Source organism: Nomascus leucogenys, chromosome 19 (assembly GCF_006542625.1).
Source record: "Nomascus leucogenys isolate Asia chromosome 19, Asia_NLE_v1, whole genome shotgun sequence".
NCBI classification, from domain to species: domain Eukaryota; kingdom Metazoa; phylum Chordata; class Mammalia; order Primates; family Hylobatidae; genus Nomascus; species Nomascus leucogenys.
Window position 1 is genome coordinate 69,703,538 of NC_044399.1, and position 24,765 is coordinate 69,728,302.

At 51.8% G+C, this 24,765-nt stretch overlaps 1 protein-coding gene across 4 annotated transcripts; it reads left to right on the forward strand.

Moving 5' to 3' along the window:
* The first annotated feature begins 25 nt into the window (after positions 1–25).
* Positions 26–23,463, forward strand: LOC100586195 (hydroperoxide isomerase ALOXE3). Of its 4 annotated transcripts, none has more exons than XM_030800141.1 (16): positions 29–602; positions 766–1,248; positions 2,119–2,323; positions 3,407–3,488; positions 4,039–4,158; positions 4,496–4,621; positions 6,817–6,920; positions 7,480–7,652; positions 8,484–8,627; positions 8,717–8,920; positions 9,010–9,096; positions 9,689–9,858; positions 10,450–10,571; positions 14,596–14,696; positions 15,281–15,451; positions 22,570–23,463. In XM_030800141.1, the coding sequence occupies exons 2-16, from the start codon at positions 1,102–1,104 to the stop codon at positions 22,747–22,749; spliced, it is 2,136 nt and encodes a 711-aa protein (XP_030656001.1). In that variant the 5' UTR covers positions 29–602; positions 766–1,101; the 3' UTR covers positions 22,750–23,463. The 4 variants fall into 4 exon arrangements, with proteins under 4 accessions (XP_030656000.1, XP_030655999.1, XP_030656001.1 ...); XM_030800142.1 differs by having other exon boundaries at positions 29–391; XM_030800139.1 differs by having other exon boundaries at positions 28–1,248.
* Positions 23,464–24,765: the final 1,302 nt, after the last annotated feature.

Below are 24,765 nucleotides of genomic sequence, written 5' to 3' on the forward strand. Positions count from 1 at the left end.
AACTGACAGAGGGTTTTACCTGCGCAGAATATTTTGGCACAGATTCGGAAGCGGCAGGTGAAGCCCGCCTGCTGCTGATTGAGCTTTCTATGCCTCCCGTTCTTAGAGCCCCTAGCCGAGGCTGGGACGCAGGGACTGGAGCATAGTAGAGGCTGGAACGGTGCGGCGCCGGAACTGGCCGCGCGGGGCCGCTGCGGGCTATGGGCTTCTCTGAGAGGTTCCTCCCCAGCCCCAAGTGGCCCAGATCCCGGACACCCGGGCTCCCGCCCAGGATCCCGCAGGCCCAGGGCGGTCCTGGAGCAGAAAGAATGCCACGCGGGGCCTTCGGACGCTGTTTGCCGGCGCTGTATTTCGCTTTCCTGACCTGCCCTACTCCAGAGCAGAGAATGAGGTCGGGCGTGCCAAAGGCTGGGGACAAAGAGGGCCAGGCGTGGGGGGATCGGTGTATGGGGTGATAGGGGAGCTGTTCCTGACCATTTGACATGTGCTGGAATGCGTGTGCGACTCACCTGCGTGTGGCTGCAGTCACGTGTGATTTATGACCAAGTGCAACTCTCCACTGTTTAGTGATTCACACGGATGATTCACACGTAGGAATGCAGGTGCCCTGTGTTCATCTCTGCCTGGGAATGGGGAGGAACAGATCTTGGGGGACATTGGGGAGTGGGCGGACAAGCACTCCAGGGCATCAGTCCGGGCCGCTGACCAGGCGGAAGGCAGTGTCCCAATTATACAGGCGTCACCTCCTCCTTCTCTCCATCTCAGCATCTGGTCCCTCCCTCCGCAGTGGAACCCAGGCTCCTGATATCCATCTGGGTGAGCCAGCCAGAGGGACCGGCTGTGTCAGAGGCAAGCAAACAAGTATTAGAGTGCAAGACGGTGGGCGGGGAGAGGGAGCCCGAGCCGCCAGCAGGGAGCTTCGGAGAGAGAGAGCCCAGGAACATCCCGGAGAGAGCTGGGCCCTTCCTCAGCCCTACCCTGCCCCGCAGCCCCTAGCCCTCCACCCAGAAACCCAGCCCTGTCCGGCCTGCCGCTCTCCTCCTCCAGGCCGGGTGCTGCTGCCGCCAGCGTTGCCGGGGGCATCACTTCCTCCTTCCCATCATGGCAGTGTACCGCCTGTGTGTGACCACTGGTCCCTACCTGAGGGCCGGCACACTGGACAACATCTCTGTCACACTGGTGGGCACGTGTGGTGAAAGCCCCAAGCAGCGGCTAGATCGAGTGGGCAGGGACTTCGCCCCTGGATCGGTGAGTACAAAGGAGACAGGGAAGCGCGACCTCTGAGGGGCAGGGGCCGCAGGCGGGAGGAGTATTCCTCCTGGACTCTTGAGATCCTGCTGAACTCAGGACACCGGCTCTGACCTCCTCACCTTCCCTATTGAGGTCCCTGTCTTTTCTGGAGATGATGAACTCCATCCAGGCAGGACTGTGGAGAGGAAGGAGCGTTGCACAGGGAGTCGAGGGACTTCCCCTGGCTCCTAAACTCCTCCCATAATTGACAGTGGTCTTTGGGCAAGTCGCTTCCCCTCTCTGAGCCTGGGTTTCCTCTTATCTGGAGAGGATCTGCCTGCCTCTGCCAGCCCCAGGTGGCCTCCACAAGGGTTCCCAGCCGGCCTAGGAAGCTAGTGAAATGCAGTGCCCACTGTGCTCGGGCACCTTTTTCTTTTCTTTTCTTTTTGAGATGGAGTTTTGCTCTTGTTGCCCAGGCTGGAGTGCAGTGGCGCGATCTCAGCTCACTGCAACCACCACCTCCCTGGTTTAAGCGATTCTCCTGCCTCAGCCCTCCGAGTAGCTGGGATTACAGGCGCCTGCCACCACGCCCGACTAATTTTTTGTATTTTTAGTAGAGAAGGGGTTTCATCGGGCAGGCTGGTCTCAAACTCCTGACCTCAGGTGATCTACCCGCCTTGGCCTCCCAAAGTGTTGGGATTACAGGCGTGAGCCACCGCTCCCGGCCCAGCGAACATTTTTCTAATTCATACAAAAGCCCGGTATGGGTTAGCAGCAGCTCAGGTTTGTATGCCCTAATAGGCTTAGGTGTAGATACATCTTGCAAGGCACAAGGACCGCCTTGGCAGTTCTCTGCCTCTCACCTGCTTGCTGTCTTGGTCCCCTCAGGTACAGAAGTACAAGGTGCGCTGCTCAGCGGAGCTGGGTGAGCTCTTGCTGCTGCGTGTACACAAGGAGCGCTACGCTTTCTTCCGCAAGGACTCTTGGTACTGCAGCCGCATCTGTGTCACCGAACCGGATGGTACTGTATCCCACTTCCCCTGCTATCAGTGGATTGAAGGCTACTGCACCGTGGAGCTGAGGCCAGGAACAGGTGGGCCAGGGACGAGGACTACACTGTACTGCAGAAGGTGTCTTTTGGGATTAGGAGTGGGGTCTCACAGAGCCCCAGAGTGTAGGGAATAAGATTGAGGTCAGAAACTCTGGGCTCCCAAGTAGATGTTTCCTGAAAAAAGGAGCCTCTCAAGTCCTGAAATGCGAAGGTTTTCCAGACGGTATTGACTCTTCTGGAGACTCACATAGACACATACAGTCATACGGGCACGCGCCCTTCTCTCATACACATAGGAAGCACTTTGCTTTCCAAGCCTCCCTCTGCACTTCTCCAGAGTGAGTTCCTCCGGACCTCAGAGAGGAACTAACCAGCACGCCGAGTCATTAGATTTTAACAGGTGGAGAAACCCTGACTGCTTAGAGATTTTAGCTGGAGAGGCCCCATTCCCTCCCCTACTACTAGCTTTTCTAGTGTGGATGAAGTCCCTGAGAGGTGCTGCTAGGATTCCTTTGTTGAATTTCTGGGGCCTTCCGCGGATGCTGGGCTTGAGCATCTTCAGTTTCCAGAGCTATCTGATCTGGAGAGGCAACAGTAGGGCTGCTCTGGGTGTTGGAAGGAGGCTCAGGATGAAGGAGGTATATTCTAGGTCGAAGTGAGGCAAATGAATATTACCCCATGGTCCATAATAAGTTTTCCGTAGACCTCACTATAAACTCTCATCCGTCTCCACAGCACATCCATCCATCCATAGCTTCACAAAATATATTTGTTCATCAGTCATTTAAAGTGCGTCTTATACACATGGTGCCAGGCACCGTGCTAGAAGCTGGGAATACAGAAGAGAAAAAAAAAAGAATACAAGATGACTTCTGTCCTCAGGGAGTTTATAGTCTGGAGGGGAGATAAACATGTCAACAATTAGGAAGGTTGCTATAATTTGGGGGTGAAGCTGTCTTGAATCCCTCCTACTGATGAATACACAAAGAACATGGGGGCACCACCACGTGTTTCACAGGGATGTGACTGTCGGATTGGGTTCAAGCGTCGGGGGTTCAGGCAAAGTTTGCGGAAGATGTTGTTTGAAAAGAGACTCATACCAAGAGTAATTTTCATTCCCCACAGCAAGAACTATTTGTCAGGACTCCCTTCCCCTCCTCCTGGATCACAGGACACGGGAGCTCCGGGCCCGACAAGAATGCTACCGGTGAGGGTGGCCTAATTTGACTTCTTTCCCCATCTTTATTCTGACCTCAGCCTTAATCAGATTGTTCCTAACTCTAACCTCATTCTCAACCTTGGGTGTCTAGCTTGGATCAGGACTCTTATTTGGACCTAACCCCACTTTAATAGTGACCCTGAGTCTGAACTGAGAACACCAATAGTAACAGTTGTCCCAACACCACCAATGAATCCATACTCAGCCCTCAACTGTCCCTGATGTAACCTAGATCCCAATATTGGAAGTGACCTGAAGTATCCACCAATCTCAGTCCTTTCTCATCCTCCCCCACTAAACTGGCCATGATTTTAATCTCAACACAAACCCATCTCTAACCCAGTGTGGGCATTAATGCCATCCTCAAATGCTACCCTATGTGAAGCCCAGTGCTTTCATGGAGAAATGTCCAATTCCTTGTCACCCATCCAGAAAGTAGGTGGTTTTTGAAGTTTTAATCTGAAGTTGTGTCTTTAAAGCTAAGGCTTGTGTTTATCCCGAGCATGACCTGCCACCTCTGACCTCTTTCTCTTGGAAGCTGGAAGATCTATGCCCCTGGCTTCCCCCGCATGGTAGATGTCAACAGCTTTCAGGAGATGGAGTCAGACAAGAAATTTGCCTTGACAAAGACGACAACTTGTGTAGCCCAGGGTGACAGGTGAAGATTAAAGCTTGGGAAGGAGGGGAAAGGAAGTCAAATGGAAGGTCTGTCGGGAGGATGGGGTTCTGATAGCCAGGAAGGAGGGGTAGGGGGTCTATGACAATGCAGTTTCATTCAAGCCTCAGGATGGGAGATGGCCCCAAAGGGTCTGGCAGAGGGCACAAGAGTGAGGAGGTTATTTTAGCTCAGGAGCAGAGAGGGCAGGGGAGGAGCCAGGAGTAAGAGAGACCCGGGGACTCAGAAGGCAGGAAAGAGGGAAGGAATTAAGGGGCTGGGATGCAGGGCCGCAGGGCCCACTGACTGGTTTCTGTCTTTCTACTCCCCTAACCACCAGCAGTGGGAATCGGTACCTGCCTGGCTTCCCCATGAAAATTGACATCCCATCCCTGATGTACATGGAGCCCAATATTCGATACTCAGCCACCAAGACGATCTCGCTGCTCTTCAATGCCATCCCTGCGTGAGGCCATTGCCCCTCTAATGAACATCTTATATCTCTGCCCATCCATCCCCCTCCCCCTGCTCCCAGACTGCCCCTTCTCCCTATCCCCAGTATCCCCTCCCCTGCTCCAGTCCCTCCTCTCTGGACTCATTCCCTCTCTCTGCCCCACAGTCTTCCCTCTCTACATGCCCCCTGCCCCCTTCCTGCCCTTGTCTCCCCCTTCTGCTCCCCAGTTCCCCTCTCCCTGCCCCCAGACTCCTCAGCCTCTGCTTTCATGATTGAACTCCTCGTGGTTTTCCCACCCACTGGGTGTTAATTGGGCAGGCCCGCAGCAAGTGTTTGTGCAGTGAGTGAGTGAGTGCTTAGCAGCCCAGGTGACACCGTTCCTGGGCCTCTCAGATCATTCATTACCCTTTGCCACCCTCCCTTCCCCAGGTGCCTACACTTTTCAGGGCACATCATATCTTTTTTTTTTTTTTGAGACAGAATTTCACTCCTGTTGCCCAGGCAGGAGTGCAGTGGCGCGATCTCGGCTCACTGCAACCTCTGCCTCCCAGGTTCAAGCGATTCTCCTGCCTCAGCCTCCCAAGTAGCTGGGACTACAGGCATGTGCCACCACGCGGGCTAAGTTTGTATTTTTAGTAGAGATGGGGTTTCTTCATGTTGGTCAGGCTGGTCTCGAACTCCCGACCTCAAGTGATCCATCTGCCTTCGCCTCCCAAAGTGCTGGGATTACAGACGTGAGCCACCACCCCCAGTCCACGTTACATTTTTTTTTTTTTTTTTGAGACGGAGTCTCGCTTTGTTGCCCAGGCTGGAGTGCAGTGGCACAATCTCGGCTCACTGCAAGCTCTGCCTCCCGGGTTCACGCCATTCTCCTGCCTCAGCCTCCCGAGTAGGTGGGACTACAGGCGCCTGCAACCACGCCCGGCTAATTTTTTGTATTTTTAGTAGAGACGGGGTTTCACCGTGTTAGCCAGGATGGTCTCGATCTCCTGACCTCAGGTGATCTGCCCGCCTTGGCCTCCAAAAGTGCTGGGATTACAGATGTGAGCCACCGTGTCCGGCCTCCATTCCCTTTCGTTTGATCGGCCCATTTAGTGAGTGCATATTAAGAACTGGATATGGTGGGGCAGACACAGCCAAGTCCTTGCCCTGAGGAGCTCATAGTATAATGGGGATGATATATGTCCACTGGGCTTACAATACGATGTGGGGAATGATGAGTGTGAAAGATCCAAGGCATGTGTTCGTGGAGCAGTTCATGTGTCCAAGGAGGAGTTCAGGCAACGCTCCATAAAGGACTTTGCTTCTGAGCCGTGCCTAGAACAGATAGATTTTTATCATAGAGATGGAGTAGATGGCTTTCTACCAGAGGTGCAGCTTAAATGAAGACCTGGAAGTGGGGGAATTTAATTTCAAGCATGTTTCTCCATATTATAAAATAACATTGCAGGACATGGTGGGGCACACCTGTAGTGCCTGCTACTTGGGAAGTTGAGGCAGGAGGATTGCTTGAGCCCAGGAGTTTGAAGCTGCAGTGAGCTATGATTGTGTCTATAAACAGCCACTGCACTCCAGCCTCGGTAACACAGGGAGATCCCATCTTAAAAAGAAGGAAAAAAATAGTGCTCACTGTAAAAATTCAAACAGTACAGACATCCACAAAGTGAAGAGTATGCACCCCTCCACGTGCCAGCCCCTCTTCTACCGTCCAGTCTACAAAGCATGTCTCTCTGATCATGTTTGGAGAGCGGGTCTTGGTTGGCCCTGTCTAATGCCCAGGGTGGGAGAAAATACTGGAAAGGTTGGTAGAAGCTGGCTGGTAGGGATCTCCATGGGCTAGTCAGGCTTGGCAGCTGGGGCTCTGTCCTGTAGGCAGAGGGGAGCCAGTGGAGGTCTGTGACAAGAGGGCAGCTTGGAGAATACAGGCCAAAACACCAGTGAGCGTGGCTTGTCTGCACCATAGGGCCATGCGTGCCAACTTTATGTGCAAGTGCAGTGACCTGTCTTAGGGATGGCTGCATATGAACCAGGGTCTTCCAAGGCCACAGAGCCTCCGCTGGGCACTACACTTTTTCTCCCACGTGGATTGTTAGGCATCTCTACTCTGGGGACGGACTCTGTCAGTTCCTCCAGGCAGAGGGGGACACAGTGGTTCCCAGCAGACTCTAGCCCCCAGACCTCACTCTCATCTTTTCCTCTCCCATCAGGTCCTTGGGAATGAAGCTTCGAGGGCTGTTGGATCGCAAGGGCTCCTGGAAGAAGCTGGATGACATGCAGAACATCTTCTGGTGCCATAAGACCTTCACGACAAGTGAGCAGAGCCAGGCAGGAGATGTCTACCCCTCACCTTATCTCGTGCTCAGACCCCTTCCTGTCCTTCCTGGGAAAGGGCCCTCTCCCAACCCTCCCAGGGAGACTGCTGGATTTGAGTGGGAGGGGCTCCTGGCTTCACTGGTGGCATCTTCCAGATTCTTCTAGAGAACAAAGCACCTTCTCTGAGGAGGGGACGAAAACAGGGGAGTCAGGAGAGAGAGACACTTTGCTTGCCTGGGAGAGGGTCACAGTCATTTAGGAAATCTTGATCCTGATCAGGGACATGTGACTCTCTTCCCCTACTCCAACCACCAAGTGCTCCGGGCTTTGGGTCCAGAAAGGCTTAGGTTCAAATCCCTGCTCTGCCACTCAGCTGTGCAAGTCACTCCATCTCTCTGACCCTTACGGTCTAGTATTAAATTGAAGATATAATGATTCCTACTTCATAGAGTTTTTGGGAAGAAAACCTAAACCACAATGATAAGCAAAGGACTTGGCAGGACCAGGATCTAGGGAAGTAGTTTCTAGACCAACTGGTCCCCTCTCTTGCCCCCCAGAGTATGTCACAGAGCACTGGTGTGAAGATCACTTCTTCGGGTACCAGTACCTGAATGGCGTCAATCCCGTCATGCTCCACTGCATCTCCAGCTTGCCCAGCAAGCTGCCTGTCACCAATGACATGGTGGCCCCCTTGCTGGGACAGGACACATGCCTGCAGACAGAGCTAGAGGTGGGTAAGGACCTGGGCAGTGGGCCTGATAGGTGGGAGGTGGGTGTGTCACCATTATGGACAAGGGATGTGTGTGGAGGGTATGGAAATGGCCCCGGCTGCATCTCACTTCTGGGCCTCATCCTCTGGACAGCCATGGTCCTGCACACTTTAAGCAGCAGCAGACACGGATGAGGGTCAGATTGGGGTTGGGAGGCTTTGAGGCCTAAGATGGGGCCTGGTGAAATGGTGTGAACGCGCAGGGTGGCTGCAGGGACATCTTGGAGGAAGCCTTGCCCTTGTTTTGAGGCCTTCTGAAGAGATGCTAAGGCCTAGAGGAAGGCTGTTTTAGGACAGGCCAATGGTAGGGCCGCCAGATGCATCAGGGAAAATCACCGAGAACTAGGAGCTCTGAGGTTGTCGGAGAAGAGGCTGACCCAGTCTTTGTGGGGCAGTCAAGCCCTCAGGCATTCTCCTCCAGAAAGCTAGAGACATGGTTGGTCAGTTCTCATGTGTTCGTTTAGCTGTTGCTGGATACATAGTGCTCAGATGTCAGAAGGGGATTCCATCTGAGTTGAGAGTGGGAAGGACTAGGTATGAGGTGAGGAGGAGAGGACGCTGGCTCGTCCCAGCAGGCGAGCTGTTGCACAAGGAGGGACTCAGCTGGACCTCATTCCGGACATTCTGGGAAGGGCGGGGTACCTCACACTGGCCATTAATTCAGGCACCAAGAATTTCTGAGACCTCAGCTGGGGACCTCAGCTCCTCTCTGGGGTGGAAGTGGGCAGGGAAACAGGAGGGAAGTAGAGCGCGGGTAGGGAGGGACACTCAGCCTCTGTGTGCCTTCTGCAGAGGGGGAACATCTTCCTAGCGGACTACTGGATCCTGGCGGAGGCCCCCACGCACTGCCTAAACGGCCGCCCGCAGTACGTGGCCGCCCCACTGTGCCTGCTGTGGCTCAGCCCCCAGGGGGCGCTGGTGCCCTTGGCCATCCAGGTGAGCCCGGTGCCGCCGCCCCGGGGTAGGGGCTCAGGTGCGAACTGCCAGCCCGGAGCCCCATCATCCCTCGTTCCTTTCGGACGCAGCTCAGCCAGACCCCCGGGCCCGACAGCCCCATCTTCCTGCCCACTGACTCCGAATGGGACTGGCTGCTGGCCAAGACGTGGGTGCGCAACTCTGAGTTCCTGGTGCACGAAAACAACACTCACTTTCTGTGCACGCATTTGCTGTGCGAGGCCTTCGCCATGGCCACGCTGCGCCAGCTGCCGCTCTGCCACCCCATCTACAAGGTCCGCGACCCCAGGCGGGGGTCCAGCGGGGCAGGGGCCGGGCGGCCTTGTCCCCGGCCTTCAGCTCATGTGATCCGCTCGGCTCGCAGCTCCTGCTCCCCCACACTCGATACACGCTGCAGGTGAACACCATCGCGAGGGCCACGCTGCTCAACCCCGAGGGCCTCGTGGACCAGGTGCGGCCTCTCTGCCGGGTCACTGATCTCCGCCCCCGAAGACGCTTTGCTCCTCTACCCGCCCCCAAGCCCTGTTCTGCGCCCAAGCCCCTTGTGAGGACACCTGGGGTGTGAGAACACCTGTACAATCCCTGCCTCTTCCACCAGCCCCGCCCACTCTGCCGGTCTCCGGTCTCCTACCCGCCCCCTTCACAGACACTGTCCACCCCCCCGCCCCGGCAGCCCCACACACAGGTCCCACCTCCCCCCACTACCGCCCCCCGCCCCGCCCCGCCGGCCCGCGGGTCCACAGGCAGGGCGGCCTATCCTGAGCCCCAGCACTACCCTCAGCTGACCCTGAGCCCAGCCAGGCTCCCCGGCTTTCAGCTCATTCTTTTAGTTACCAAATACCTAAGGATCTCCTCCCTCGCACGTAACGGGGCGTCAAGCTGCGCAGCCTGCGTCGGGCAGACCCTCGTGGGTATTTGATCCGTGGATTGCTTGATGAACCGAAGAGGGTCCTCCTTGGGCCGAGTCCCCAGCCCCATCTCGTGCCCAGACACTAGGGTGGGGATTGGGCCGGCCTGGGAGCCGAGCTCTGCTGTGTCCTCAGGTCACGTCCATCGGGAGGCAAGGCCTCATCTACCTCATGGGCACGGGCCTGGCCCACTTCACCTACACCAATTTCTGCCTTCCGGACAGCCTGCGGGCCCGCGGCGTCCTGGCTATCCCCAACTACCACTACCGAGACGACGGCCTGAAGATCTGGGCGGCCATTGAGAGGTGCGAGGTGCGGGGCGGGACCAGCAGTCCCACCAGGGTATCCTGGCCTGGAGCACTGTGGTCCCTGCGCTCATGGCGCCTGGGGATTTCAGGTGTTTTCACACCCTAGCATAGGGAATTCTTGAGGGTATGAATCGAGTTTGGGGTCCCCTCTGAAATGTCAGGTAGCTGTGGTCCAGAGAGGGGCTGGGGGCGTGTGGATGCAGGGGAAGGAGGGGGTGTCCAGTGGAGTCAGAGTATCAGGGCTGGTGCATCATCTAAGCATGGGCTGGGGCCTCGGGCAGGCAGGTCTTCCTTCCTCCTGGGTGCTGAGTGGGGAGGGGGGTGGCAGCATGAATCAGACTCTTCCTGCACTCTCCTGCCTACCCCCCAGGCCCCTTTGCAGGAAGGAGGTGTGGAGCACCCATGGCTCAGGAGTGAGTGGGACTTAAGGGAAGCCTGGCCACTCAGATTCCAGCTGCACTTGGGGGTCCCCACTGAACCCCCATGGGCTATCTGTCTCTCTGCCACCTGAGCAGCAGTGGGCCTCGGTTTTCTGGCCAGGCCTGAGCCCGTGGTTACTCCAGTGGTACCAGCATCTCTTTCCTGCAGCTTTGTCTCAGAAATCGTGGGCTACTATTATCCCAGTGATGCATCTGTGCAGCAGGATTCGGAGCTGCAGGCCTGGGTTGGCGAGATTTTTGCTCAGGCGTTCCTGGGCCGGGAAAGCTCAGGTATCCCCTCTCTATCCCACTTCCAGTGTAGCTCTGATGAGCTAGCACTTGCTCGGCCACCCCCTACTCCCATCAGTTATTTATTGACCAGCCTTTGAAGTAGATACTATTAATATCCCCAATTAGCAGATATGGAAAGAGGCACAAAGAAGGCTGCGCAAGGAGGGTTCCGAGCCAGCTCCGACTGTCTCCAAAGCCCTTGCTTGCATCCACTGCTCTGTGCCCCTCTGGTCCCTCAACCTTTCCACAAGCCCACCCATTCATTTCAGCTTCCTGAGCTCTGTCAATGTTCTGCAACGTGCAGTGGGAGCCATCTCTGACTTCAGAGGATTCTGGGAACTTTCTCTCAAACCCCCTTTCCTGTCCTGCCACATGGCCCCTCCAGCCACCAACCTCTCTTCATTTCTTTCTTTCTTTCTTTTCTTTTTTTTTTTTTTTGAGACAGAGTCTCGCTCTGTCGCCCAGGCTGGAGTGCAGTGGCGCGATCTCTGCTCACTGCAAGCTCTGCCTCCCGGGTTCATGCCATTCTCCTGCCTCAGCCTCCTGTGTAGCTGGGACTACAGGCGCCCGCCACCACACCCAGCTAATTTTTTGTATTTTTAGTAGAGACAGGGTTTCACCATGTTAGCCAGGATGGTCTCGATCTCCTGACCTTGTGATCCGCTCGCCTTGGCCTCCTAAAGTGCTGGGATTACAGGCGTGAGCCCCCGTGCCCGGCGCGAGACAGAGTCTTACTTTGTTGCCCAGGCTGGAGTGTGGAGGCATGATCTCGGCTTACTGCAACCTCCACCTCCTGGGTTCAAGAGATTCTGCTGCCTCAGTCTCCCGAGTAGCTGGGATTACAGACGCCTACCACCACACCTGGCTAATTTTTGTATTTTTAGTAGAGACACAGTTTTGCCATGTTGGACAGGCTGGTCTTGAACTCCTAACCTCAGGTGATCTGCCCACATCAGCCTCCCAAAGTACTGGGATTACAGGCGTGAGCCACTGCATCCAGCCTTGGAGTTTTTAAAGGGTGACCCTTCCCTGTGTTTTGCAAACCTGCTATTAATCATGATCAGTGCTGATCCTGACAGCTCCTCCCTCCTTGGGCAGTTGTTTCATATTTGGGGGTGTCTGTTTCCTACTTAAGACCCAAAGGGGGATCTAATTACTGTTAACTCAACTCTCCTATCTTACTTTATTTCATTTGTCTCTGATTTAATGCATCAGAACACTCTTCAGATTGACAACAGCTCTTCCAGTGAGTATAAACCTATTGTAGATTCATATACAGTATTTAAGGGCAAAACACACTTATTAACCTCAGTCAGTCTGAGGTTAATTCAACTCTCCTATCTTACTTTATTACATTTTTTCTCTGATTTAATGCATCAGAACATTCTTCAGATTGACAACAGCTCTTTCAATGAGTACAAACCTATTGTAGATTCACATACAGTATTTAAGAAAGGAAAACACACTCATTAACCTCCACCTCCTGGTCCAAGCGATTCTCCTGTCTCAGCCTCCCGAGTAGCTGGGACTACATTCGCACACTCCCACGCCCGGATAATTTTTATATTTTTAGTAGAGATGGGGTTTCTTTCACCATTTTGGTCAGGTTCCATATTCCAATGGGGGAAAAATAGGCAATATGAACTACAGAGAAGTTCCTATAGATGGTCTGTCCCCTTCTTTGTTTTTATTTTTTGTTTTTGCTTTTGTTTTCATTTTTTTGAGACAGGGTCTTGCTCTGTTGCTTAGGCTGGTCTCAAACTCCTGGGCTCGATCGATTCTCCCGTCTCAGCCTTCCAAGTAGCTGACACTACAGGTGTGTCTGCCTGCTTTACTTTTTTGTTCTCAGCCTCTGAGTTTAGAGACTCAACCAGGAACAGAACCTTCAGAAAACTCCCACACACTCCCAGGCAAATGTCTAGTCTTGCCTCCCAACCTCTCTGTTCTGTTGCATCAGCCTCCATCCAGTCAGCCTGACTGCAAACCTTAGTTCTCTTTGACTCATGTTCCCCTCTCTGTCTTCCTAAATCCAGTTAGGTGGCTGATCCCTATTGTCACCACCCTAGTTGTAGTCTTCCTCATAGTGCTCTGGAATTGTGGCAGCTGCTTCTTAACCGGTCCCACCTCTCCCAGCCTCTCGCTGCTTGCCCGCCAAGCCTGCAGGGCCACTACCCTGCTAATCCTCTGAAATACTGCCCAGGAACCACATGGCCCTGCATGCCGCTGCAGCCTCACCTCCAATTAGGTCCCCTCCCTGTTCCCTCACCCTGCTAATACCCCATGCCTTCCCACTCTGGCTTTTTTTTTTTTTTTTTTTTTGAGACAGGGTCTCACTTTGTTGCTCAGACTGGAGTGCAGTGGCGTGATCACAGCTCACTTCAGCCTTGACCTCCCAGGCTCAAGTGATCCTCATGCCTCAGCCTCCCTGGTAGCTGGGACTACAGGCATGCACCACCACATCACTGTATCCAGTTACCTTTTTAAAAAATGTTTTTGTAGAGACAAGGTCTTGCTATGTTGCCCAGGCTGGTCTCGAACTCCTGGGCTTGAGCAATCCTCCCACCTCTGCCTCCCATGCTCTGGCTTCTTACCCTCTCATGCATTCCTTCATTCAACCAATAATTACCAGGCTTTTGGTATTTAGTAAGTATTGTTCTAGGGGCTGAGGTTTAGTAGTGAAAAAGACAAAAATTCTGGCCTTAGTGGAGCTTAACATTCTTATGGAGAGAGAAAGAGAGAATCAACAAACATATGTCAGGTGGTTATGAATGCTAAGAGGAAAACTGAAACAGCATCGGGGATACAGTGTGTCAAGGTAAAGAGATCATTTCAGGGAGGTGGTCAGGGCAGGCCTCTCAGGAGCTGATGCATTAGTAGAGGCCTGAAGGAAGTACAGGTGCTAGTCCTGAGGATAATTGGGGCAAGAGTAGCCGGCAGAGGTATAATAAGTGTGCAGGCCCTGAATTCTGAATGTGCTGGTGCATTTGAGAACTATCAGGAAGGCCTGCATGGCTGGAGTCAAATAAGTGAACAGCCAGGAAGGAAATGAAGTGGGAGAAGGGGCTGGGGCCAAATCAAGTAGGGCCATGACAAGGTGAGTGAGATGGGAAGCCCTCCAAGGGTTTTAGTGAAGGGTGACGTAATCCGATGGGCATTTGTGCTTGCCAGTGTGCAGTGTGAGGTGGTGTACGTGCTTAGGTGGGGACGTCAGGTAAGCTGCCTGCAGGGTAATGCCAACGGCTGAGTCTGGAGCTCAGGAGCCAGGCACAGCCAGATATGGGAATTTGGGAGTTGTTGGCGAGTGGGAGGTGGTTAGAGCCATGGACCTGGATGAGATGAGTGAGGCACAGCATGAATGCACCAAGGGCTGAGCCTTGGAGCTCTCCCCTCTCCAATCCTGAAATGCTTTTCTCTGTTGTCTTTTTTCCATTCAAGGCTCATCCATCTTTCAACTCGCAAGGCCCCTCTTGTCCTCCAGGAGGCCTCCACTAACCACTCTGCTCCGGGTGCCCCTTTCTGCCCTGCTTGCCCTCTCCTCAAAGAGCCAAGCTCTGGTCTTAGAAGCTTCCTTCTGCTTCCATTACTGTGAGCTTTTGAGTAACACACCCTCTGCATTGGTCTCTGCTGCTAAGCCCAGCAGAGGATGGTTGGATACTGGGTGCTTGAACAAATCTTGGTGAACTGGGTAGGATTAAATCATTACATCCTAATAGGGGCTGCAGATTGAAGTGCCTTGGAAGTCAGGGAGAGGCAGCTGGGCACTTGGGCTTGAAGCTGGCTCTGTCATTGGCCCTGCCTGCCAGGGATTTTCTGGCCAGATCCCAGTCCCCATCTCCTATCCTGACCCACTTCAGAGACCACAAACCTTGGTGATGGCCATCCCTAACTTCAGCCCAACAAGACAGTCGTGGCTTGGTGTTCCCTATTTCCTCACTTTCCCCCTGTGGTAAGCCCCAGTCCTGAGCTGGCCCTAGGAATCCAGTACCTTCCATCCACACCCTCTACCCTTCCTCCCCACACCCAGGTTTCCCAAGCCGGCTGTGCACCCGAGGAGAGATGGTGAAGTTCCTTACTGCAATCATCTTCAATTGCTCTGCGCAGCACGCTGCTGTCAACAGTGGGCAGGTGAGGCTACAAAGGGCAGGCCTGGGAAAATCAGGTCTCAGCAATGGACTTGAGGCCTGAATTCGTTGAGAGCTTGGGTGGGTCAGGGTTGGGGTGGGTTTATGATTAGACTTGGGGTTGGAGTGGCAGCTGAGTGGGGTGAAGGGCTGGCATTGGGTGATGACTGGGTGGAGCTGGGTCCAAGGTCGTAATGGTGACTCAAGTTGATGTTAATTTGGGAGAAGAACTTAGGGGCTCCTCTCACGGTTAGAACCCAGCCAGGTGGAGTAGCAGGTTGCTCTGTATGGCATGCCAACCCAAGGCCCTTTTCTAGGATTACCTCCACTCTGGGGCCACCTCCTTCCCTAGTGACTCACCCCACCCAGTCCTGGAACACTGGGCGGGCAGTGACAAGGAGTAAGCTGGCCTCCTGCCCCACTTCTGGGACTTTCCACTCCCTACCCCTTCCTCTCTTGCCTTTCCATGACCCCCTCATTTCCCAACTGTCACCTCTAGGATGGTAGAGGTGGAATCAGGGATGATGAAGAGGGAGGTGATATTCCCCTTCTGGCCCACTGACCCAACTGGGATGGGGGTCTCCACAGCATGACTTTGGGGCCTGGATGCCCAATGCTCCATCATCCATGAGGCAGCCCCCACCCCAGACCAAGGGGACCACCACCCTGAAGACTTACCTAGACACCCTCCCTGAAGTGAACATCAGCTGTAACAACCTCCTCCTCTTCTGGTTGGTTAGCCAAGAACCCAAGGACCAGGTGTGTATATGGGGTGTTGAGGGGAGTAGGGTTCTTTAGGGCCACCAGTGGGGGTGGTGGTGGCTTTGTCTGGGGGCTTGAGGACTGACCGACGGGATTTATGTTCACTGCAGAACTGCCTTGGGTTCTTCAATTTCTTCAGAAAATGATAATCCCAAAAGACATAGACTGAAGCAAATACCAGTTTAGTTACCAATCTGTCCATCCATCCATTTATCCAACTGTTCAACCATCAACTACTCATGTGTTAATGCAAACATTCAACAAACATTTGTTGGATACTTCCTATGTGTCCACACAGCACTGGGCACCAGGCCTATAACGTTGGATGAGACCTTCCTGCCTTCAAGAAGCCTGTGGTCTAGTTGAGGAGACATACAGGTCAATGCAAAAGGGCACCACGGTGCTGTAGGAGTTACTTATGTGTTAATTTCTCCATTCAACACACACTTCCTGAGTACCAGTGGTGACCCAGACACTGTTATGGGCAGCTATGAACCTTGTCCTTGTGAGCTTACGGTCCGGTGACAAGGGTAAGGACAGGGCCCTGAGGAACCTAAATGGGTCTGGGGGAACCCAGGAAGGCTTCTTGGAGAAAGTGACATCTAAGCTGAAATCTGCAGGACAAGTAGGAGTTGGACAGAGAGGAGGAGCAGGGTTCCTTTTTAGGGAGGGGAAGGACAGGACCAAGGAGCAAAGGCGAGAAATCAGTGGTGTGTTTGTAGGATCACAAACGGAAATAGCAGAGAGGAAGGTGGGGCTTTGTCTGCACAGTATTCATTTAGAAGACAAAGGGGAGCCAATGAAGGCTTCCCCTCCCCACCGCCCCTGACACGGAGTCTTGCTCTGTTACCCAGGCTGGAGTGCAATGGTGCGGTATCTGCTCACTGCAACCTCCGCCTCCCAGGTTCAAGCGATTCTCCTGCCTCAGCCTCCCAAGTAGCTGGGATTACAGGCACCCACCACTGTGCCCAGCTAATTTTTGTATTTTTAGTAGAGACGGGGTTTCACCACATTGGCCAGGCTGGTCTCGAACTCCTGACCTTGTGATCCACCCATCTTGGCCTCCCAAAGTGCCGGGATTACAGGTGTGAGCCACCGTGCCCGGCCACCAATCAAGACTTTTAAGCCTGAGGCCCAGTGATTAAATCTGCTTTAGCTAGGATGCTCCTGTGGCTGCGTGAATGGATGCAAAGGTCAACTTTGGAGGCAGGAGGCCAGAGAGGGGCCAATATCTGAGTTTAGGCCAGGCAAGTAGCCCTTTATCACTGGTTCCCATCATCTTCGTTTCCACCCAGCCGTCTTGCACACAAGCTCTCTAACAGGTGAATATCCTTATTTCTCACGCTTGACTCCCTTTGGTGCTAGAAAGATTCCAGATGTTGCTGGACACATTGGCTCGTGCCTGCAATCGCGGCACTTTGGGAGGCTGAGGCCGGTGGATTGCTTGAGCCTAGGAATTCAAGAGCAGCCTAGGAAACATGGTGAAACCCTGTCTCTACCCAAATCACAAAAATTAGCCGGGCGTGTTAGTATATGCCTGTGGTCCCAGCTGCTTGGGGGGGCTAACGTGGGAGGATCACTTGAGCCCAGGAGGTAAAAAATGCAGTGAGCCATGTTCACACCAGTGCACGCCAGCCTGGGTGACACAAAAACAAAAAACAACAACAACAAAAAGAAAGATCCCACATATTTGATCTTCCTGGCAAGTTTTAACTTGCTATCTTATACCCTGGGAATGGCAGGACTCTGGTTCCTGTCCCTATCTGGTCCCAGAGGGATGACGGATAAGTAGACAACAGGATGAGGGTGGAGGGCTCTCTCCTATAAACTATAGAAAGTTTAACTTGGAAACTTGTAACAACAATAATAATGGCAGCTGTCACTGAGGAGCTATCATGTCTCAGTTATTAAATCAGATCCTTTGTGTACATGATTTTAAAATATGAAACAAATACATAGCTCTATTTAAAATGCTTGGCAGCCGGGCGTGGTGGCTCACGCCTGTAATCCCAGCACATTGGGAGGCCAAGGTGGGTGGATCACCTGAGGTCAGGAGTTCGAGATCAGCCTGGCCAACATGGTGAAACCCCCTTCTCTACTAAAAATACAAAATTTAGCTGGGTGTGGTGGTGCACGCCTGTAGTCCCAGCTACTCAGGAGGCTGAGGTAAGAGAATCACTTAAACCCGGGAGGCGGAGGTTGCAGTGAGCCGAGATGGTGCCACTGAACTCCAGCCTGGGCAACAAGAGTGAAGTTCCATCTCAAAAAAAAAAAAAAAAAAAAAAGCTTGGCACTGTGCTGGCATATAAATGTTCAATAAATTGTAGTTCCACTTCACAGGGGAGAAAACTGAGGTTCAGGGAGATTCAGCAATTTGTTCAACAGCACAGAGCTAGTAAGTAGGCTTTGAATCCAGTGTCATATTTCTGTCTTCTGCTTTGTTTTCTCTTTCTTTCTTTGGTGTGTGTGTGTTCTGTTTTTTTGATGGCTATACTACAGTTTTAGAAATCAAGTATTAAGCCAGGTGCAGTGGCACAGGCCTGTAGTCCCAGCTACTCAGGAGGCTGCAGTGAGAGGATTCCTGGAGGCTAGGAGTTCAAGGCTGCAGTGTGCCATGACCATGCCTGTGAGTAGCCACTGCACTTCAGCCTGGGCCACATAATAAGACCCCATCTTTAAGTAAGAAAGAAAAGAAAAAAAGAAATTAGATGTCAATCTGATTTTAAAAACGTAAAACTTGTTATTTCAAAAAAAATCCACAATACAACACAATAAAATAAAAAAACTATAGACATATTTATTTTTTCTTAAGATTCTCTGGATCAGAAATTTGGGCAGGGCTAGGCTGGGCAGTCCACAGGGTACTAGCTAGGGTGAAGCACTTGCATGCAATCAGCTGGTGACTGGGCTGTGCTGGAAGCTCCCAGAAGGCTTTGCTCACATGTCTGGGGCCTCAGTGCACCTGTGTGGTTTTTCTCTCTCTCCATATGCTGTCTTATCCCTCAGGACTCTCCAAGGGGTCTCTCTCCAGCAAGATAGCTGGACTTCCTCATAGCACGGTGGCTGGCTTCCAAGATTGAAAACAAGCTTTCAGATTTCTTCAAGTCTAGGCCCAGAAGTGGCAGACTGTCACTTATAGCACTATTTTTTTTTGCTCCCCTCCCTCCCTCCCTCCTTCTCTTTCTCTCTCTCTATTTCTCTCTTTCGACAGGGTCAGGTTGTCTCAAAAAAAGCCTGGTCAACTCCAGACAGGGTCGCCCAGGCTGGAGTTCAGTGACGTAATCACGGCTCACTGCATCCTCAAACTCCTGGGCTCAAGAAATTCTCCCACCCCAGCCTCTCATGTGGCTGAGGCCACAGGTGCCACCGTGCCTGGCTAATTTTTTGATTTTTGGTAGAGACAGGGTATTGTTATGTTGCCAAGGCTGGTCTTGAACTCCTGGGCCCAAGTGATCCTCCTGCCTTAGCCTCCCAAAGTACTGGGATTATAGGTGTGAGCCACTGCATCTGGCCTAGACAATTCTAATCAAGGAGGAAAAAAAAAAAGAGAAAGAAAGGGAACATAAATACACAGCATTAGGAATGGGAAAGGCATGTAACCACAAATGCAGAGAAGATTTTTTACTTTTTTTTTCTTTGAGACACAGTCTCACTCCATCACCCAGGCTAGAGTGCAGTGGCGTGGTCTCGGCTCAGTGCAACCTCCCCCTCCCGGGTTCAAGTGATTCTCCTGCCTCAGCTTCCCATGTAGCTGGGATTACAGGTGCGCGCCACCATGCCCAGCTAATTTTTGTATTTTCTTTTTCAGTAGAGATGGGGTTTCACTATGTTGGCCAGGCTGGTTTTGGAACTCCTGGCCTCATGATTCACCCATTTTGGCCTCCCAAAGTGCTGGGATTATAGGTGTGAGCCACTGTGCCCAGCTGATTTTTAAAATTATAATAAAATTATAATAAAATACTGCTTACGGTTTTATGCAAACAGATTTGGAAATCTAGATGAACTGAGTGCTTTTCTAGGAAAATAAAACACCTAAAACTTAACTCCAGAAGAGATGAAAAACCATACAAATTGTAAAAGGTTTTAAAAGATCTGATCCTTTTAAACCTCCAAGGGACAAATGATTCCTAAGTCATTCAAACTACTTGAAAGCATAGCAAAAGGTGGAAGCTTCCTCAATTATTTTGTTGAATTATAGAGTCAGCACCTAGCAAAGGTAGTACTCTTTTTTTGTTTGTTTGTTTGTTTGTTTGTTTTGAGATGGAATTTAGCTCTTGTTGCCCAGGCTGGAGTGCAATGGTGCGATCTCAGCTTACCTCAACCCCTGCCTCCTGGGTTCAAGCGATTCTCCTGCCTCAGCCTCCTGAGTAGCTGGGATTACAGGCATGCACCATCACACCTGGCTTATTTTGTATTTTTAGTAGAGATGGGAGGTCTCCATGTTAGTCAGGCTGGTCTCGAACTCCTGACCTCAGGTGATCCGCCCGTCTCAGGCTCCCAAAGTGCTGGGATTACAGGCGTGAGCCACCGCGCCCGGCTGGTAGTACTCTTAAGAAGGGCAATGGGTCTCATTGGAAGGCTCTAGTCCCAGATCCACACCTACCACCCATGTGACTTTAGTTATGTAATGGCCTCTCTAAGCCTTATTTCCTTATCTTTAAAGTGAAAATAATAAGAATACCTGTCTTAAGGGTTGATGTATGGTTGTGATGGTTCATGTAAAGTGCTTACATGTTAGCTGTTATTATGAAAATGAAATTATAAGGCTGGGTGCAGTGGCTCACGCCTGTAATCCCAGCACTTTGGGAAGCAGAGGCGAGAGGACCGCTTAAGCCCAGGATTTAAGACCAGCCTGAGTAATATAGTGAGACCTTGTCTCTCCAAACAAACAAAAAACAAAAAACAAAAAAACTAGCCAGGCATGATGGCATATGCCTGTAATCCCAGCTACTCGGGAGGCTGAGGTGGGAAGATTGCTTAAATTTGGGAGTTCAAGGCTGCGGTGAGCTGTGATCCTGTCACTGCACTTCTGCCTGGGTGACAGAGTGAGAACCTGTTTCAAAAAAAAAAGAAAAAAAAATATACTTATTCCACTTAGCTACAACAATCTTAAAAATATATCAACCAATGAAGGCCAATAGTGAATAATGAAACAATAATACACCATGATAAAGTCTAATTTATTCTAGGGATGAAAGGAATGAAAGGTTGGTTCAACCTTATGAAATCTAGCAATATAATTCATTACGTCAATAAAGATGCATACCATATAATTATCTCAATATGTGCCGAAAAAGCATTTGATAAATGTGAACAGCCATTACTAATAAAAACTCAGTGTAAAATGAAACCCCCTTAAGGAGTTTTGATCAGAAGTATATTTCAGGCTGGGTGTAGTGATTCATGCCTGTAATCTCAGCACTTTGGGAGGCTGAGGCAGGTGGATCACCTGAGGTTGGGAGTTCAAGACGAGCCTGGCCAACATGGTGAAACCTCATCTCTCCTAAAAATAAGAAAATTAGCCAGGCATGGTGGTGGCTACCTGTAATCTCAGCTACTCAGGAGGCTGAGGCAGGAAAATCACTTGGTCCCGGGAGACGGAGGTTGCAGCAAGCCAAGATCGCACCACTGCACTCCAGCCTGTGTGACAGAGTGAGACTCCATCTCAACAACAAAACAAAACAAAAACAAAAAAAGTATATTTCAGAAAACACTGTATTTATGGTGAGACCATATATGTCTATTCATTAAAGTCAGAGACAAGAAAATAATGCCCAATGCCCACTATTACTGCTGCTATTTAACATTGATCTGGAGGGCTTTGCCAATGCAACAAAACAAGAAAAAGAATTTGTTAAAGATCAGTAGTATTGGCTGGGCGCGGTGGCTCCCATCTGTAATCCTAGCACTTTGGGAGGCCAAGGCGGGCGGATCACGGGGTCAGGAGATCGAGACCATCCTGGCTAACACGGTGAAACCCTGTCTCTACTAAAAATACAAAAAATTAGCCGGGCGTGGTGGCAGGCACCTGTTGTCCCAGCTACTCGGGAGGCTGAGGCAGGAGAATAGCGTGAACCCAGGAGGCAGAGCTTGCGGTGAGCCAAGATTGCGCCACTGCACTCCAGCCTGGGCGACAGTGCGAGACTCCGTCTCAAAAAAAAAAAAAAAATCAGTAGTATTGGCAACAATTATATGAAGGTTCTAGTAAACGGGAAGTGTGTGCTGGTTAGGAGGCTGGGTCTCTGCGTTGTTGTGATGAGCTGGTTGTGTGATATGGTCATGAGGGAGGGACAGTCCTGTACACAGGATGGCAGTGACTGGAGCTCATTGTGATATTTCTCGATAGTGGTTGGCTGTGCTGTAAAGTGTGGCAGTGGAGGATGATGGTGATTGTGTTGGCAAAACTTCCATCACGATGGTTGATTGTGAAGATACCTTAGAACCGGGATGCTGGTTGTTTTCAGGAGTTGAATTTTGTGAAATTATGAATTAATAGTTATATTCTTGGATATATTTCCTGGACAGTGTTTATGTTGATCTTGGTTGTATGAGAAATGTGGTTCTTTCTTTTAGTTCACAGAGCAGTTGGATCAGGTATGAAAGGGACCTTTAAAGATTTTCTAGGCCAGGCACGGTGGTGGCTCACACCTGTAATTCTAGTGCTTTGGGAGGCCAAGGTGGGAGGATCACTTGAGCCCAGGAGTTTGAGGCTGCAGTGGGCTATGACCACACCACTGTACTCCAGCCTGGGCAACAGAGTGAGACCCTGCCTCAAAATTTTTTTTTTCTAGTTCAACCCATCTATTTTCAGATGCAGGAATTGAGTCTCAAAGAGTGAAAGTAACAGGCAGAGGCTTGCCAGCAGAGGCAGTACTAAATTTGGGTTGGCTGGCTCCTACGTCACATTCTGTCCCCTACTCTGTTTGGGGTTTGGGTGCTGGGGGGCCTTGTGTCAGGATCATGGGGTCGCAGTTTGGGGCAAGTGTTTACAATGGCTGCAACTGGGTTGTGCTACTAGAAGCCACCTTGACTGGATTTGCTGTTACATGTGGTCCTTCGTTATTCCCCATCCCATCCTGAATGTCATCCTGACCTCTTACCTGATGTCCTCCCAGAGGCCCCTGGGCACCTACCCAGATGAGCACTTCACAGAGGAGGCCCCGAGGCGGAGCATTGCCGCCTTCCAGAGCCGCCTGGCCCAGATCTCAAGGGACATCCAGGAACGGAACCAGGGTCTGGCGCTGCCCTACACCTACCTGGACCCTCCCCTCATTGAGAACAGCGTCTCCATCTAACCACCCCCAAATACCACCCAAGAAGAAAGAAAGGTCCAAGCATGAGGAGGGCCAGTTCCTCAGGGTCCTCCAGACCCTTCCATCCTCCCTGTTCTCAGTTCGCCTGAACCTTCTCTTCTGCATGTGGGGACCGTTGCAGCCAAGATGGCCCTGACATCATACAAACTGGGTCCTGAGCTGTGAGAGACCAGTACAGCAGCATCCAGGGTTAAAAGCCACTGACCAAAGTCCCATGCACAATAGCCCCTCCGAAAGGAAGGAACCGCTTCACTTCTTGCCCTACTTGGGGCAGCCTCTTGTTCCAGCCTCTTGGAATGCCCAGCTTGGGTTTCTGAGCTTTTCTCCCTCATCCTCCCCCATCCCCAAACTCCTTCTCCTACCATGCCTTTCTACTTTCTCTTTCCTCCAAGCCTAGAGCCACCAGCCCAGCTTCCTTCTCTGGAAAAGCCTGGAAACTGGGCACAGAAGGACTGTGTGCCTGGGTCTGACATGTGGTCCCCTTTGTCCCTAGCACCTTTAAGGGGAGGGGAAGAATTGGAGCGCAGCTTGCCTGGACCCCTAACTGCTGTTCTCAGGGACAGGTTCCCAGGCCTGGGGTGTTTGTGGGGATCTGTCTTTCTCTCAAGCTTTCATCCTACTCCCCTTTCATCCCATTTTTTTCTTTTTGTCCTTGAGTGCAGTGAGTTCAATAAAAACCAAAATATTTGGCTCTCATTTTGTTTAGCTGCTTTGATGTGTGTGTGTAGGGGTGGGTGAGGGTGGGGGTGCCAGGGGATTGCAGTGAGGGGGCAGCAGTGGATCAGTGGATCATCTGTTCTGGAGACAGAAGTGTCCCGGCTAAACCCACCATCCAGCCAAGCCGTATATTCCTGCCCTCACCTCCCAGAGCGCGTCATCAGGAGATGAAGGAATGTCTGGATTCAGGGGACTGAGAAGTGAAATAGTATTTTGTAAAGCCTCAGAGTCTGGGTAATTGTTAGCATTGCCACCGAAATCCAATTCTCCTCCTGGACACACAGAAGGCTCAGCCTCTGGCCCTCTTGTGGACGGATGGAGTCACAGGATGAGTTTTGGCTGAGTTGGGAGCAGAAGGGATGTGGATTGTCTCCAGGCCGGCACAGAGACCCCTGATTTTTTTCTCTCTGCCTCTCCCTTCCGGAAGGAAGCACATGTTGAGATGGCACTTGCTTGTGTGTCCAAGGGACTGTAGAAGAGGCCCCCGCTGACTGAGCCAGACATGGACTGAGTGAGAAATAAACTTGTTGGGTGAAGCCACTGGAATTTGGGGGTGGTATAGTCTAGTTGATCCTGGCCACATGGCTGGTGATATGGGGTGTCTGATTTTCTCCCTTCCAGCCCCACAGCCCTTAAACATAGAGATCTGTGCAGCCCTTAAGTCAGTCTCCCTGGTCTTCTCAATCCACAGCCGTCCAACACCCTGGTTTTCTCCTTCCCCAGACCTCAGATCCAGCCCAACTTCCTTCCTTCCCCTGCCACCTGAGTCAAATTCTGTGCCTGACCCAACCCTGGTCACGGCCTCTCTCTGGCGGGATCACAGTGTCTTTGGACAATGACAGGGTAACTGCTCCCCCATCCCTGTGGTGCCCGTGGTAGGGGGATCAGTTGGTTTTAGTGTCAGCATAACCAGCGACCCACCCAGAGCTTCACATGGCTGGGGGCTTTGCAGGCTGCAGTGTGTCTCAGCCCCAGTGCAGACCATGGTCAGTGTTCGTTCCTGGAGTCAGTGGGGATCCACAGGCTGCCTTGGCTGGGGCTGCCATCATCTAAGAAAACAAAGAAATCATCTAAAAATCCAAGAAATATCTTAAATCACCTAAGAAATATACGGCCAGGCGTGGTGGTGCACGCCTGTAATCCCAGCACTTTGGGAGGCTGAGGTGGGTGGATCACGAGGTCAAGAGAGCGAGACCATCCTGGCCAACTTGGTGAAACCCCGTCTCTACTAAAGACAAAAATTAGCTGGGCGTTGGTGGTGTGCACTTGTAGTTCCAGCTA

Bases quoted from the DNA above. Each gene is read 5' to 3' on its own strand.
- LOC100586195 (XM_030800139.1), top strand. From the start codon at position 1,102: ATGGCAGTGTACCGCCTGTGTGTGACCACTGGTCCCTACCTGAGGGCC. The intron at 7,653-8,483 runs GTGGGTAAGGAC...TGCCTTCTGCAG, and splicing joins GCCTGCAGACAGAGCTAGAG to AGGGGGAACATCTTCCTAGC. The intron at 8,628-8,716 runs GTGAGCCCGGTG...TTTCGGACGCAG, and splicing joins TGGTGCCCTTGGCCATCCAG to CTCAGCCAGACCCCCGGGCC.